The sequence below is a fragment of the Camarhynchus parvulus genome, chromosome 9 (assembly GCF_901933205.1).
Source record: "Camarhynchus parvulus chromosome 9, STF_HiC, whole genome shotgun sequence".
In the NCBI taxonomy this organism is placed as follows: domain Eukaryota; kingdom Metazoa; phylum Chordata; class Aves; order Passeriformes; family Thraupidae; genus Camarhynchus; species Camarhynchus parvulus.
Window position 1 is genome coordinate 800307 of NC_044579.1, and position 12962 is coordinate 813268.

Consider the following 12962-nt stretch of genomic DNA (forward strand, 5'->3'; position numbering starts at 1 on the left):
GTGGCATCCCAGGTGTGTGGCATTCCCAGTGCTTTGGCATCCCAGGTGTGTGGCATTCCCAGTGCTGTGGATTCTCTGCTGTGGCTCCCCAGTGCAGAGCAGCCTGGAGACACAGAGGGTGTTCACTCCTCGGGTTCTCTGTGTCCCTGGCAGTTCCTGCCCCAGTTTTTGCTGGAGTGAAGGCCTCTCTGTGCTTCTGCTTGATTTTTTCTAGAGCTGTGGTTTTAAAGTTAACCAGAAAAGTGCAACTGAGCCTTCACAACTGCATTAGCCCTGCACAGGAAAACCTGCGGTTAACGGATCTCAATTCTCTCCTCTCCTTTTCTTCTGCGTTTACACCCTTATCAGTTTTCAGGCCATCTGCATATGGCACATGCAGATCTACATCCCCTGTTTTGACCCACTTCTTCCACGAAATCACCCACTATTGTCCCAATAACATTTGACTCATGGCTCCTGGTAGGGCTGCAGAGACAGGAGCCCAGAGAGCCTGTTAACCAGAGCTAGCTGCAGCAATGTCTGCGGCTCTTGGGCAAGCTCCAAACCAGCCAAAACAAAAAAAAACCTACAAAAACACCAACAAACAAACAAACAAAACACGGAGAGGGGATTAAAAAAAAAAAACCAACAAAAAAAACCAAAAAAAAAGCAAGCTTTTCAGCCTTTTCAGCCAAGTGTTTTATCAGGCTTGCAAACACCTGCAAATCACTTGCACTGCAAAGCCTGTCGCCTAACAAAGACAAAGCTTTGTAATACAATACAATTAGACCTGAATAATTTAGGCATTGAAACAAATATTTTGAGACCAAGACTGTTTGCTTTCCTGAATGAGAAATTACCCAGGCTTGGATTCATTACAGACCTACTGAGAAACAAAACCAGAACCAAATGAGGAAATACTCAGTGTGGTAAGACTTTACCACCTAAATTCTCACAGTCCAGCCACACTGAACATGCACAGGGCTAAGGAGGGAAGGCAGGAGGTTCCCCATTTTCCTCTCCTCTAGAGGAGGACATGATGGAGAAGGGATCAGCAGGGTTGAGAGATGTGGTCTCACTCACACAGGCTGCATTCACATTATTTGCTCCTTGAACCCTGGCTTTGCTGCTTTGAAAAGGGAGCTTTTCCAAAAGGAAATAAAAACAGGTATCAAAAATGTTGTTTCATAGTCGTGTGAATGAGTCCTAATGTCACCCCGAGGTCATTTGGGGAATGAGGTCATGCTCTGGTCGTTTGGACCAACAGGAGAACACAATACTGAATGGGTCACTGGCTTTTCTTGACTCCATGAGGAATTCCAGTTGAGCTATTGGGATACATTTTGTTTTTCTGACCTGGCTGGACAGTGAATCCATTTCTGTATGTTGCTCTGAGCTACTTGTGGGCTCAGATCTTGGAGCAGCTTCCTTCCCCAGCCAGATTTTTAAGGGATGCTACTGCTAAGTATTGCCAGCTCTTCTGAAATCAGCAGTGAGCAGAAGTCTTTGTTTTTCAAGGACATGGATTTAACAATAGTTGGTATGCTCTTCCACATAAAGTCCCTTTTGTTCATTTTCTGACTCTGAATGGCATGTTGAGTGTTATTTGGTTCTATACATTTACCATGTATTTATTTCATCCTGGTGGCTGTGCATCTGAAGTCCAGAGGAATCTGTGAGCAGCAGTGCCAGACCCTCCAAACTCGTGGCTAAAGGGTGAAGCTGCACACTCTTCCTCCTGCTCCTTCCCACAGCAAGCAGCAAGATCAGAGCAGCGCACCTCAGCAAGGTGCTAAGGGAGAACTATTTACTCTTATCTCCAAATTCGAGGATTCCATTGTTTCTTTCAATTGTGGGGTGAACTTTCTGCTGTTGGTTTGCCTTCCTGTTTCTTATCTTGGTCCTAGCAGAGGCAGGTGAGTAAGAGGGGAGCAAACACACAGTGTTTAACCAGAATCAATGCAAGGGTCAGCTGCTCCTTGGGTCATGCTGGCAGTGGGGGCTTGCCCTCAGGAATCTGCAGGCCATGTCCATTAGCAGAATGAAGATTACAGGTCTGTCATCCCTAGAATGACAGGGTTGGAAAAGCCCTCTAAGACTCTCCATTCCCCCAGCACTCCAAAGCCACCACTGACCATGTCCCCAAGTGCCACATCCACACAACCTTTAAATCCCTCCTGGGGTGGGGACTCCTCCCCTGCCCTGGGCGGCTGTGCCAGGGCTGAGCAACCATTTCTGGGAAGAAATTCTCTCTAATATGCAAACAAAACCTCTCTGGCAGAACTTGAGGCCCTTTCCTTTTGTCCTATCATTGTTATCTGGGAGAAGAAGAGACCCCAGCTCACTGTTGCGTTGCCCTGCAAACCTCCCTTCCCTGACTGCCCGCAGCAGCAGAGATAACATTGTCCTTAGGAAGCAGATCTCACTGTTGACTTGTGGGGAGCTTTCCCTAGGAAAGGCCCAAGCAGGAATCTCAGCGCTTGACTCACAGATCACACCTCTCACAGCCCGTGTCACCCACGGCTGCTCTCTCTCCCAAGCACGGGGCTCTACAACAGTGGAAACTCTCTCCCTGCCTGTCAGGTATGTCACTCCTCTTTGGGCCGTTTACAGATTGCCAGACGAGTTTCTTCCTTTTCTCTCTCTTTGTGGTTAATGAGGCAGTTCTACTTTTTTTTTTTGTTCACCTAAGATTTTTGAAACAAGTCCTTTTTTTTGCCATTTTAGTTCAGCCTGTTTGCACATCACCCTGCACCTCCCAAGCTTTGTTGCAGTGGAGGCTCTGCAATGGGCACCTGGTTACAAAATCACATGTATTTTTAATTCCTCCTCCAGCCTTACACTGCTCGGTGAAATTTGCTATTGTTTAAGGCATTAGGTAATGACAGGAGTGACCTGCAGGAGCACATGGCTTGTCCCAGGAAAAGGACTGGAACTCTGTAAGAAGTACTGCAGGAAAGGGTGAACGTGAGATATTTATAATAATTTGAACACTGATCCTGGAAAGGATATAATCAGTATTGCCCCCACTCCTCTCTGTAAGAAAATGAAGTATTTTTGTTCTCTAGACCTTTTGAAATTTTTTTCTTGCCCATTTTTGACACTTCTATTGCTTTGGTGGTGAGTAAAACCTCCTTCTTCAGAAGGTCATTTTGCAAAAGTGCTTCATTCGTACAGCTAATGCTCATCTTCCCCTCTTCATTGCATCTGCCCTGCAGATCACTCACTGGGCAGCCCCACAAAGAAGTAGGGATTCAGTTTCCACCTTTCTTGGCAGAAGTTACCCCTCTCAAGCCGCAGACATTTTAGTGTGTGTAGCTGGTAATAAAAGATTTCAGAAATTCCTGCCATGTCTGCCTCAGAGGTAATAAACCTCTAAAGGAACGCAGCAGAAAGCAGTGTGGTGTCTGGTTTGAATGAGAGGAATGACTGCAATTCATATTGCTGCCGTTGATGTTTGTCAGTCTCTCAGTAAAAATGAAACTTAATGTGAGATGAAACTTTGTAAGAATGAAACAAATATCTTTTGATACTCAGGTGGCTGAGAAATCTTTTTACAGAGCTCAGAGCTGCCTGTCCGTGCAAGAGCTATCTCCCTCCCAAGGAGAAATCACTCGGTGAATGAGGATGCAAGATCTTGCAGAGCGTATGCGACTGCATTAATTTGACAAAGGCGATGAGTGTGCATGGAAGCAGGCACGGAGCCGCAGACATGCAGCCGCTAACCTTCCCCGCGCATCCCCTCCCTCCTTCTCCTGAACGGCCCGGGGGAAACGAGGCGCGGGCAGGTGCAGGGGCCGCTCCCTCGCACTGCCCGGCGGAGCCTCGGCGAGGAGCACGGCGTGCCTGGGGGCGGGGGGGCTGTTTGTTTGTTTCCTGCCCCATCGCGTTTTTATGATCGCCAAGAGGAAGAAGCCTTCAGGTCAGCCGGAGAACTGCTGGCCCGGCGGCCGGCGGACAAGGGCTCCTTTGATCGGCGGCGGGCGGGCAGCGGGCAGCGCCCGGGCTCGGATGTCCCGGCCGTGCGGGAGCCCCGCGGCGCCGCCGCTGCCCGCGGGCGCTGAGCGCCGCCGGCCCCCTGCCCGGCACAGCCCCGCCAGCCTGAGCCGAGCCCGAGCCCGAGCCCGAGCCCGAGCCCGAGCCCGAGCCCGAGCCTGAGCCCCAGCCCCAGCCCCAGCCCCAGCCCCAGCCCCAGCCCCAGCCCCAGCCCCAGCCCCAGCCCCAGCCGCGCCGCCTCCCCGCGGGCCCCGCGGGCGCGGACCCGCCGGCTCGGGGCGTCCCCGCCGCCTCCGACCGGCGCCGCCCGGGGATGTGCGAGGCGGCCCCGCGGCCGGAGCCCTGCGAGCACCAGCGGGTGAGTGCGGGACGGGGCTGCGGGAGCGGGGCGGCACGGACGGACGGACGGACGGACGCGGCTCCGCGCGGCTCCGCAAGCCGGGAGCCGGCAGCCGGCAGCGGTGCTCCCGGAGCCGGGACGCTGGGTCTGGGGCCAGCTCGCCCTCGCGGGGCCGGGCTCGGCCGGGGGTCGCACCCAGGAGCAGCGCCCCGAGCCACCCTCGCCGGGCAGCGGCTGCGGCACAGCCGAGCGCCCTCCCCGCCCAGGGCGGCCCGGCCCGGCCTTAGGCGCCTCCCCGGGGGCCGGAGCCGCGCTCCGAGGGCTCCGGAGATGTGCAGAGCTCCGGGGCTGTGCAGGGTTCCGGGGCTGTGCCCGGATCCCGGGATGTGATGAGCTCCGGGGCTGTGTAGGGTTCCGGGACTGTGCCCGGCTCCCGGGATGTGCCCGGCTCTGGGGCTCTGCTGGGTTCCGGGGCTGTGCCGTGGTCCCGGGATGTACCGGGCTCCGGGGCTGTGCCCGGCTCCGGGGATGTGCAGAGCTCCGGGGCTGGGTAGGGTTCCGGGGCTGTGCCGTGCTCCCGGGATGTGCTGGGCTCCGGGGACGTGCTCTGCTCCGGGGCTGTGCCCGGCTGCGGGATGTGCCCGGCTGCGGGATGTGCAGAGCTCCGGGAATGTTCCCTGCTCCGGGGCTGTGCCCGGCTGCGGGATGTGCCCGGCTCTGGAGATGTGCCCGGCTCTGGGGATGTACAGAGCTCCGGGGCTGTGCCCGGCTCCGGGGCTCTGCCCGGCTCCGTGCGGGGTAAGAGCAGCAGCCCCCGCAGGCTGCCCGGCGATGCCCCGTGGCGCTGCCCGGCTGGCACGGGACAGGCTGCACAAGTTAATGAAAACACAGTAAAGTATTCCTGTGATGTGCTACATCTTCTGTGGAGGCCACGCTGGGAACCAAGTAAGCCACAAACCGATTTTAACTAACCCGTCCCAAAACCAAAAGCTAATGCATTCATTAACTCCTTCTACCATCTAGATCAGGGTCAGTCGAAACATCCTCAGCTCTCTGTGGTGTCTAAGCTTTAGCAGGCAGAGCAGAGGGGATCACATAAGCACCAGGAGAAGTGTAAGAAAACCAGAATACCGAGGCTTGTATCTGCTTAAATTATTCCTACAGTTTTGCTGTGCTTGCAGTAGCACATAAAGCAGCTTCTACCTGGTGGTTGTTCGTGCAGATGGATTCAACTCTCCAAATAACTAGAAGTAAAAATTAGTCAGATGTCTTTAGACAGAGGAGCTCTCCTGCAGGAAGAGAAAGATTAGCTCACTTGGAAAAACGTAGATGACTGCAAAGAACATATTTACACATGAAAGGTGCAGTGTTTCCTGCTGCTCTACGGAACTGTATTTTCAGCGCTCAGTCACCACCAGAGTCAGGAGATAAGCACCATTGCTTCAGTGAGGCTCCAAGTACTCAGAGGATTCCGGAGACTCGGCAGTATTTAGTCCATATAAATAACTTTTTTTTTGCTGCTTAATATGACTGGAAGTGAGACAGTAATAATGGTTAATTTGCTTTTTTATTAGCTACAAACTTCTAGCTCATAGTTAATGCAGGGCAGATTTCTGACTCCTTTGCACGTTTCAGTGGGATTTCTCAGAGACTACTGGCTCATTTGACCAAAAATCCTGTTCTTCAGAGAAAAACAGCAGCTGATGAGGCATGTGAAAGTAGTTGTGCTGGTCCCTGTAGGTGCAGAAAGACAGAGGCTGGGCAGACCTCAGGATTCCAGCCTCCTGAGCCATGGAAGAGCTGCAGTTCTGGCACTGCCAGTCACCTCCTGCAGCTTGATGTCCCAGGAGTAGTGACAGAAGGGCAGATGAGACATGCAGAAATAAAATGTCCTCTCGTTTGTGTAGAGGAACAGTGCGAGGGTGTCCAGTGAGCCACCAAGAAAGGTGTTGGTAAACCCATGGAACATGAAATCTCACATCTGTAGAAACTTCTCTTACTTGCACCTGTGGGTTATTGGACATCTTTAGTTATTAATAAACATACGCTTTGGGGACCTGTTTCTGCAGCAGAGGAGCCTCATTCTAGGGGACGTGGACATCAGAGGAAGGAAGAGATTATTGGAAACTAAGGAATGTGAATCAGGCAGAAAACTAAGGAAAATAATCAGGCAGGAGTCCAGGAGAAAAGCAAAGACTGGAGATCTGAGAGACTGCAGCGGTTTGAGGAGAGTTTGAGTTGGGATGAACACAAGGCAGCAATACAGCTAAGCCAGTTTGAAACAATGAAGTTCTGAGTCTTAGACTTCACTGGATGCAGAGCCTGAGAATGGTCCCTCACTGACTTATGGGGAGAGGGAGATGGTGTAAGGAAGGCTGACCTTTGTGTGAGGGGTCTGGTGAATGTAGTGTTCCCATTATTTATCCCAGTGAAATTCTCATATTCTTTGCCATTGAATGGAAAGGGTGTGCACTGCCTGTGGATGTAGAGAGCCCCAGGAAATGCTGGCAGGGACTTTCATTGTGAAATACTGAGAAATCCATTGCTGTGTGTGTAGGGATTGGAATCCCAGTTGGTGGAGGAAAGTCTGGCCCTGGATAAGTGGGAGCAGGTGGAGGGAGGGCACAGAGCTGCCACCACAGCACTGCAAAGGTGGCCCAGGTCCCTCTGAAGAGCAAGAGGATCTCCAAAGCTGCTGCAGGGGCTGCACGAGGGAGCGTGAGCTGCTGCCAGCGGCGTTGCGTGACTCCTGAGTGCAGTGCTCTAACCTCCAAAGACAGAACTGCTCACAGCTCTTTAAAAATTGCTGTGAACACTCACTGTCTTCAGTGTGAGTCTGACAGGCTCCCAGCAGAGCCTGATTTTTTTTCTATTTTTAGAGCCAGCTGTAAAGCTGTAGTCAAGAACTGCTTACATAATATTTTAGAAGTGACAGCGAAGCACAATGGCATATTTTGACCTTTGGCATTAGATAAGTAATTGGCAGGTTAAGTTAATTTTTATTCAAGCAAAGAGACTTGCTTTTTACTGCTTGTGAACTCCTGTACCTTCACACAAGATTAAACCCCACGGGTACATTTTAAAAATAGGTTTTGGTTTGCTGGCCTTCCTTTTCTGTGTGGTGTGAAGGAAGCTCCTCCACGTGAAGGAACTCCACTCTTCTGCGCTCTATCCATGACACAAAGTGCGTGGTACGTGAGCGTGAGTGTGTGAGTGAGTGTGTGTGTGTGTGTGTGTGTGTGTGAGTGTGCACAGGCCTGGCAGAGGGCAGGATTCATTTCCTGACTGACAGCCCGGTAGTATTACAAACAATTGGAAAACTCACCTAGAAAACACCTTTGTTGTGTGCAGTTGAGGAGCCTGCTTCGAGCCTGTGACTCAGGGTAAGCGCTCAGTGAATATTCCCTTTTCCATTCCAGACACTGGGTTATGGGCAAGTCAGAAAGCCAGATGGATATAACTGAAATGAATGCCCCAAAACCAAAGAAGAAGCTGGGATGGAGTGGCCTGGAAATAGGGCTGGCTGTGGTGGTGCTGCTGCTGGCCATCGTGGCCATCACCATGATCGTCCTGTACGCCACGTACGACGGTGAGTGCACGGGGCTGCCTGGGAGCACAGGTACAGCCAGGGGAAAGGGCTGGGATGGCTGAAAGGTAAAGCTGCTGGGAGCACAGGTACAGCCAGGGGAAAGGGCTGGGATGCTGGAGGTACAGGCAGGGAGAAGGTTTAGGATGCTGGCTGAAATGTAAAGCTGCATCCACATGGCTTGTTGCTGGAAAAACTCAGAAACTGCGTCTTTCCAACTGGGACTCAGTAGATTCATTTGTTCATGGAAAGTTGTGGTAAACACAAACCATCTGCTTGTTCTGACTTAGGAATACTTCTGTTTGTAATTAATGCTTCAGTAAGCAACGATCCCAACAAAGAACAACACTGCTGAAGAAAACCAAACTCCAGGGCTCCCTTTGTGTTCCCATTTTTTCCTTTTTCAGGCTGTTGCAGCAAGGACTGTCAGTGAGTGTAGTCATCCTGAGAGGTTTTGTGCTTCAGTAGCCAGAGCAAAATAATTTCATTCAGGGGGAAATACATTGGTAAATTTTGGAAAAGGTAATACAGAGAAGCTAAAATTTCCATCTAGGGTCAAACTAGAATTTTTCCTTATATTGGAATTAAGTGGGTTTTTTTAAATTTTGAAGTACTCAATAGTTGTGCTTAAGCTTTTTATTGAAGTATAGTTCAATTATGGGCTGGAAAAAATACCATTATGGAGGAATAAAGAAAGTTTTATTTTCAAAGTCTCAAAAGGAAATATTTTCATATTCCTGAATCCTGTATTTTGTTCAGAAGACTTCAGAGTGAATGTCTCAGGACTTTCATATAATTCCTTGAAAATCCTTTTGTCATTGTAAAGTATTGCTAAATTCAAACTGGCTTTGTCATTCTCTCCAGTCCTTGAGCTATTTTTCTCTAAATTGCCTCTCTGTTATAAAAATAGTATTTTGCCCACCTCCAATTGATGGGACATTTTCCTCTGATGACTACAAAAATTCCACATGATGAGTGACTAGCACTGAATGACCCTAAAGGGTTGAAGATGATGGTATTTTTAGAACCTGATCCTATAAATATTCCCTTACTGACTGTAAGGTGTCCATTCATATTATCTTACTGTACAGTGCAATGAAATTGACTGTCAATGGAAATATCTACAGTAGATTTTATTATATTGACATTGAGTAAATAATTAAGAATATGACTGTATTCTCTTTTAGATGGCATTTGCAAGACACCAGACTGTATCAAATCAGGTAAGAATGAAAATACATATGTTTTAAATTAATTTATGTGGTTTTAAACAAAATTGCTACCACGGAATTCTCCCATCTAACTGCAGACAAGTGTGGCACATGGAAGCGTGGATCTGTTACCCCACATGATTTTCTTAGCATAGTTCTTCTGCAAAAGTAAACTCTCGTGCTGTGATATTGTCAGTCTTACAGAGTCATCCTCCATGTCCAAAAGATTCTGCATGTTATGGTCTGACAAGCTGCTTCATCCCTCAGTAACCAGTGCAGCCGTTAAGGAATCCCAGGAACAGAGCACCCATGGAGGCTCCCAAAGGGGCTGACTCACAGACACCTTTTAGACTTGCAGAAACAGCCCAGGAAAGTTGGTGTATTGGTGTCCTGACTTCCATGGCACTGCTGGCTTCAGGTCTCGTTTCAGCAGCTCAGCCCTGCAGGGAAAGCCCCAGGGCAGCCCCTCATCCCAGGAGCTGAGATTGCCATCAGCAGGGCTCAGACACAAGGTTCGTTTCAGGTTATATAAGGTTTATTATTTCCATCACTGCCTGCTCACTCCACTTCCAAGGTGTTCTTCTCCCAGCAGGAAAGCTCATGCTGTGGTTGGGAAAATGATCCAATTAGCTCTCTAGCAGATTGTTTTTAATCTCCAACGCTGCTCATTTTCAGCTGAATACACATTGCTGCAGGGGAGTTCAGACAGACTGTGGGATGGTGAATGCACTCCAAAAGGAAAAGCAGGAAAAGTTTGGAGAAATGAGGCTTAATGTAGCAACAAGTGCCTAAAGTAATTAATCAGAACAATTTTGCTCTTTTATGCTTCTGTTAAATGCTTTAACAGCATTTAACCACTGGAAAGGGATAAAGTGAAGATACTGACAGAATTGATTGCTCATTTTGAGAGAAGAGCTGCAAATAAATGACCAGAAGAAAAAAAAAAAGTAGTAAAATAAATAATTAACAAATAACGAAGAAAAAATGTAATGAGAATTCATGGGTTATATCCAGGGTAAATGCCAGTAACTGCATGGCACTGTCATCCATGGATTTGTGAGGCCACTGCAGTGTGGCACAGGAAGATACAATGCAGTTTGTGTAATTGAGCATTTTTTGGATAAGCTGACACACTCTGATGACTTCTCTGAGCTCAGGCAGCACAGCCTGATGGAACAGGCTGGGATTTTGGTCTCTGTTTTTTTTTGGTCCCTGTTTCTTACCTAGGTAAGCATATTGTTTTGCTCCTGAATCCTCCCCAGGTCACTGGTTGCTTAGACAGCTCGTATTTCTTTATTTGTAAGCTATTAAAGCAACAACTGGCAATCAGGAGTACTACAGTAAGATTAATCATTACTAGTAATTGATATGAAGCTCTACATTCTTGGTGCCAGAGTAAACAAGTGACAGTAGGAACAAAGCCCAGCTGGTTTGTCACAGCAACACTGAGCACTGATGAAGAGTACACTGTGTATTACCTGTATTTGTATAGGTATAAATTCACCTGGATCAGAGATAAAATACTAAAATATTCATAACATAATCAATTATAATATGTAACTAATTAATAATTAAACATAATTGATTAAGATATATCTGTGGTATCAGCCAAATGATGAATGGTTATCTTGGGGCTCAGGTGTGCAAGTAGCGCTCTTGAGGAGAGTATTCTGCATGGTCATACTCACTGTATGTACTTCACATGCAGCCCTAAATGACAGACCACAGTGCCCACAGCTGAGCTCTTCCTGGTACTTTTGCAGTATTTAGGCTTTAGGTTATGATAAAACTGGATAGCTGGTATTGGCTGGGCTGGACCTTGGAGCAGGAGAGCTATGGGAGATTATTATTTCTGTGTGGCACATTGGATTACCCAGGTGCTGACTCCAAGCAGAGCAACCCCACTGCACAGTTCACGCCAGGTCTGATATCACACTGTTAATGATTTCTCAGATTTAAGCAAGACATGGCTTTCTCCTGGCTTTAGTTGTGAGGTTTTTCCCAAAGGGACGAGTCAGTGGATAAGGGCCATCTTCTCTTGGTGTCAGAGGATGTTTCTGTCCTGCTGTTGGTGTTTGTCAGGGCTGGGTGTCCACTCCTGGCCAGGAAGGTCTGTGCTGCTGGACTGGCCCATGCCAAGGTCACCCAAAGGACAGGGATGCCCTTCAGGTGCTGCCCCGTCTGGCAGAGAGATTCCGAGGGATACACTTAAAACAGGAGATGGCAGGAATAGTTACACCCTTCCTCTTTCACAGCAAACAGGTGGAGTTAGGACCGGAATAAACTGCAGCATTCAAAACATTCCCCTTCCCCTGACTGAAACAGGGCAAAAGGACAGAAACCAGCACCAGGGCTTCCACTTGGAGCTGCAGCAAGTGTCACAGTTTGTAAGAACATGACTGAATTTCCCAGTTGGCTGTTGGCATGATCCTGTGTCCCTTCCAATTGAAGTCACCCTGAAGCCATCGACTTCAGCAGGGAAGCCATCACTAGGAGGCTTTGCATCTATCTCCACAGTGGGTTTTATGCTACAGAAGCAGCCTGAGGTTGAGAATGCACCTGTCCATGGCTATTCCCATCTTGCAGGTGCTGGAACATTGTAAAACCATCAGGTGTTGGCCTAGAATGTAACACTCCTGAGCCAGCAGAAAAATGGGGGCAGGCAAACCAACACAAACACCACAGACTGTCTCTCCATTTCCACCAGCACAAGAGACATGGAAAATATTGAAAGTACTGGAAAAATAACTATAAATATTTGACTTGCCCATGTGGAGGAATGAACACTTGAAATCACAAGACTCATAATTTACTAAAAATAATGTCAGAAAAATCGGAAGAATATTCAGTATCCTGGGAAATTCAGAGGTATCCCTAGCTGCTGCCTGACTCCCAAGATCTCTCTTTTCTGTGAGAGACTCTGTTCTGGCACACTGGTGGTAGGAGCAGTCTGGGTGGAATAGGAATAGGCACAGGGAGAAGCCCAGAGGGTCTATGGGCAGCAGCTGGGAGGCTGTCACCAAGGAACTGGATTTCACCGAGAATCCCTGTCACGACTGGTCAGTGACTGGCCAGTCTTGGACAAGCCACTGCAGGGAGTCAGAGGGATGCAAGAGGCAGTATCAGCTCTAGAGAAAAATGGGGAGCAGGTCTAATAATGAGTGGAGCTTCCAGAAGGCATTAACAGAAAAACCTTTCCTGACAAGAACTGAGATAGTCCAACAAAGTCAGTATTTGATTGAAATAGGCAAGATTCAGTTGAGTCTAAATCATATTTAATAACCAAAATTACATTACAGTGGATACTTAACCTCTGCTATGCCTTGTGCTTTTAATGTCCCTTTTCACCACGTTTCAGTACAAAGAAGGCTAAGTGAAGGGTAAATGACGGGTAAATGAAACAACCTACATTTTATTTAGAGCTGAGTGACCACTCACAGGGAGCAGGAACATCTGTCAGTTCACCACCAGTAAACACAGCCAACTGGAAAGTCTGGAAGTTGTGGTCAGCACAGGAATAGCAATTCCTTGCTCACCGGTGAGAACTTTGTTTGGTCCAGAACATCCAAGTACTCTTGAGCCTATTCTAAACCAAATACACTTATGCCCTCGCTCCTGAGAGACGAGGAGCGTGGTGCAGCGTGTGTGCGAAGTGTGTCTGTGTGCTGCAGCTGCCAGGATCCTGGAGAACATGGACCCCAGCGCCAGGCCCTGCCAGGACTTCTACCAGTACGCCTGCGGAGGGTGGCTCAAGAGGAACGTCATCCCCGAGACCAGCTCCCGTTATAGCAACTTTGACATTTTGAGAGACGAACTAGAAGTTGTTCTGAAAGGTCAGTGCAGTTTGGGG

The 12962-nt window shown here is 48.7% G+C and overlaps 1 protein-coding gene across 2 annotated transcripts in view; it reads left to right on the forward strand.

Moving 5' to 3' along the window:
- The first annotated feature begins 4233 nt into the window (after positions 1–4233).
- The window catches only part of MME (membrane metalloendopeptidase), a 33118-nt gene continuing 24389 nt past the window's right edge, over positions 4234–12962 (forward strand). The window contains exons 1-4 of one of the 2 annotated variants that reach the window (XM_030954392.1): positions 4234–4333; positions 7735–7904; positions 9089–9124; positions 12784–12945. In XM_030954392.1, the coding sequence (XP_030810252.1) occupies positions 7745–7904; positions 9089–9124; positions 12784–12945 (358 nt within the window). In that variant the 5' untranslated portion in view covers positions 4234–4333; positions 7735–7744. Of the gene's footprint in view, positions 4334–7443; positions 7507–7734; positions 7905–9088; positions 9125–12783; positions 12946–12962 lie in introns of those variants that run through there. The other variant, XM_030954393.1, reaches the window with a different exon arrangement.